The sequence below is a fragment of the Penaeus chinensis genome, chromosome 4 (assembly GCF_019202785.1).
Source record: "Penaeus chinensis breed Huanghai No. 1 chromosome 4, ASM1920278v2, whole genome shotgun sequence".
NCBI classification, from domain to species: domain Eukaryota; kingdom Metazoa; phylum Arthropoda; class Malacostraca; order Decapoda; family Penaeidae; genus Penaeus; species Penaeus chinensis.
In genome coordinates this window covers 17,402,037-17,404,536 of record NC_061822.1, presented here as the reverse complement: position 1 = coordinate 17,404,536, position 2,500 = coordinate 17,402,037, and the positions used below count along the sequence as shown (strand labels likewise).

At 44.0% G+C, this 2,500-nt stretch overlaps 1 protein-coding gene across 1 annotated transcript in view; it reads left to right on the top strand.

Annotated features, from left to right (window-relative positions):
• LOC125025015 overlaps positions 1 to 2,500 on the top strand; it is a 33,135-nt gene that overhangs the window by 27,657 nt on the left and 2,978 nt on the right. The window contains exons 9-10 of the mRNA XM_047612852.1: positions 478 to 655; positions 1,841 to 2,030. Of these exons, the coding sequence (XP_047468808.1) occupies positions 478 to 655; positions 1,841 to 2,030 (368 nt within the window). The remainder of the gene's footprint in view (positions 1 to 477; positions 656 to 1,840; positions 2,031 to 2,500) is intronic.

Below are 2,500 nucleotides of genomic sequence, written 5' to 3'. Positions count from 1 at the left end.
CCCTTCCTCTAACCCCCACCCCCTTCCTCTAACCCCCACCCCCCTTCCTCTAACCCCCACCCCCTTCCTCTAACCCCCCACCCCCTTCCTCTAACCCCACCCCCCCCTTCCTCTAACCCCCACCCCCCTTCCTCTAACCCCCCACCCCCTTCCTCTAACCCCCACCCCCCTTCCTCTAACCCCCACCCCCCTTCCTCTAACCCCCACCCCTCTTCCTCTAACCCCCACCCCCCTTCCTCTAACCCCCTCACCCCCTTCCTCTACCCCCTCACCCCCTTCTTCTAACCCCCCACCCCCTTCCTCTAACCCCCCACCCCCTTCCTCTAACCCCCACCCCCCTTCCTCTAACCCCCCACCCCCCTTCCTCTAACCCCCACCCCCCTTCCTCTAACCCCCCACCCCTCTTCCTCTAACCCCCCACCCCCTTCCTCTAACCCCCCACCCCCTTCCTCTAACCCCCACCCCCTTCCCCCTCAGCGCCCTACACACCGACGTCGACCTGGCGGGGCGATGGCTGGACCAGATGGGCGGTGCGGCGCTCGAGCGTGGGATCAGTGTCCAGTACTGCATGTCCCTCACGCGCCACCTTCTGTATTCCGTCACCCTTCCCGCCGTCACGCAGATTCGAGTCAGCGATGATTACATGCTCAGTCCGGTAAATATTACATTATGTAATGATGGTGATTAAAAAAACATATATACATATATGTATATAAATATATATATATGTGTGTGTGTGTGTGTGTGTGTGTGTGTGTGTGTGTTTGTGTGTGTGTGTGTGTGTGTGTGTATGTGTGTGCGTGTGTGTGGAGGGGGAGGTAAGTCCGAAGGGGTGGTCGAAAGAGGTGGGGAAGCTAATTCGTAATTGATGGGGAATTGACAAATGCGTAATAACGGTCATTGTTAATTCCGTCAGATTAATCCGATAGTGGAAGAGATTTCGCAGTGACACCGAGAATGCAATAATTGGTAGTTGAGTAATAAATGACAGTTCCTTGATTATTAATAGCTATGTCTAATACTTGTAATCTTTCTTTCCCTCTGTCTGAGAGTAAAATATAATCCCTGGTTAATTATTAGATGGTAAATGCGTAGCTGGTAACTGGTAATTTGCAACAGCGTAGTCCGGTAGTTAAAACACGATATAATGGTTACGGGTGAAATAATCCATGACTGATGACTTGATAACTAATAACAACGAATGGATGATTCATTTACTAATAGTCAAAATGTAACTGAGTAATCGGAGTGATTTAATCCGATAATAGTTTTTTGTGCGATTTGCCTGTGGCTAAAATATAAAAATCTGATTGATGCTTAAATGGCTAATAGCGTAATTGATAATTATAAAAAAATTAATCGTGTAGAGAAAAAAACGAGTTTTGTGGTGTGATTGAGGGTGAACATATAAATCAGTGACAGAAGCGTGAATGATGATTGATTGATGCAACTTGAGGACGGTAATGAAGTGATCGTGTGGTGTGGCTGAGCATAGAATCGCCTATTATAGATAGTAAAGGTATTACAATTATTATATGGGTAAAACAGCGAAAAGAACTCGTTAAGAAACCCATAAAATATTTAAGCTGAATCAGCGGTTGATTATTAATAAGGATAGAGAATGGACTAAGGTTTGATTCTCGAATAGTTACGTAAGTTAGAGCAGGCAAAATAATGATGATAATATTAGTAATACTACTACTACTACTACTAATGATAATAATAATGATAATGATAAGGATGATAGCAGTAATTTCATATTCATTTTGATCCCCTGAGCTTTGCCGACGTTAGAACCTCCTCCTCTGTCCCAAATCCTCATCTCCCTCATCTGTCACAGGACCAGTGGCGCATCGGCGTGACAAATCTCCTCGCCTACGCCCTTGGTCTCAAGCCCTTCAAGGACGTGTTCTGGTCCTCGAAGGAGAATGCCAACAACTTCTTCAAGGACTGCGATCTGGCCCTTCCCGAAAGCATCTGGCACCCCTTGGCACTTAGGCACAGATACGGAGGAAGGATCAACGTTACGGGTGAATTCTGTGTGGTCGAGGCTGGGGAATTTGTGAAACGTTTGTGTACCTGGGTTTAAGGTCCATTTGTTGAAACACTTTTAAACGTTTATTTAACTGGGTTGAACTTTTTGTGTATTTTTGGTTTGGGAATACGTTTAAACGTTTGTGGAATTGGGTTTAATAGCTGTAGTCGAGGCAGGGAATATCTGTTAAACGTTTGCGTAATTGGGTCTAGATATTGTCTATTCTAGATTTGAGAATATTTAGTAAACGCTTAGATTTTATGCATTCAAGGCTTGCAAATATTTACAAACGTTTATTTAAGTTGATTGGTTTAATTTTTTGTGTATTCGAGGTTTGAGAATATTTTGAAACGTTTGTGTAATTAGGTTTAATTTCTGTGTGTTTGAGGTTTGGGTATAATTTTTAAACGTTTCTGTTATCGGGTTTGAATGTGTTTAGGAATATTTTAAAATGTTTATGTAATT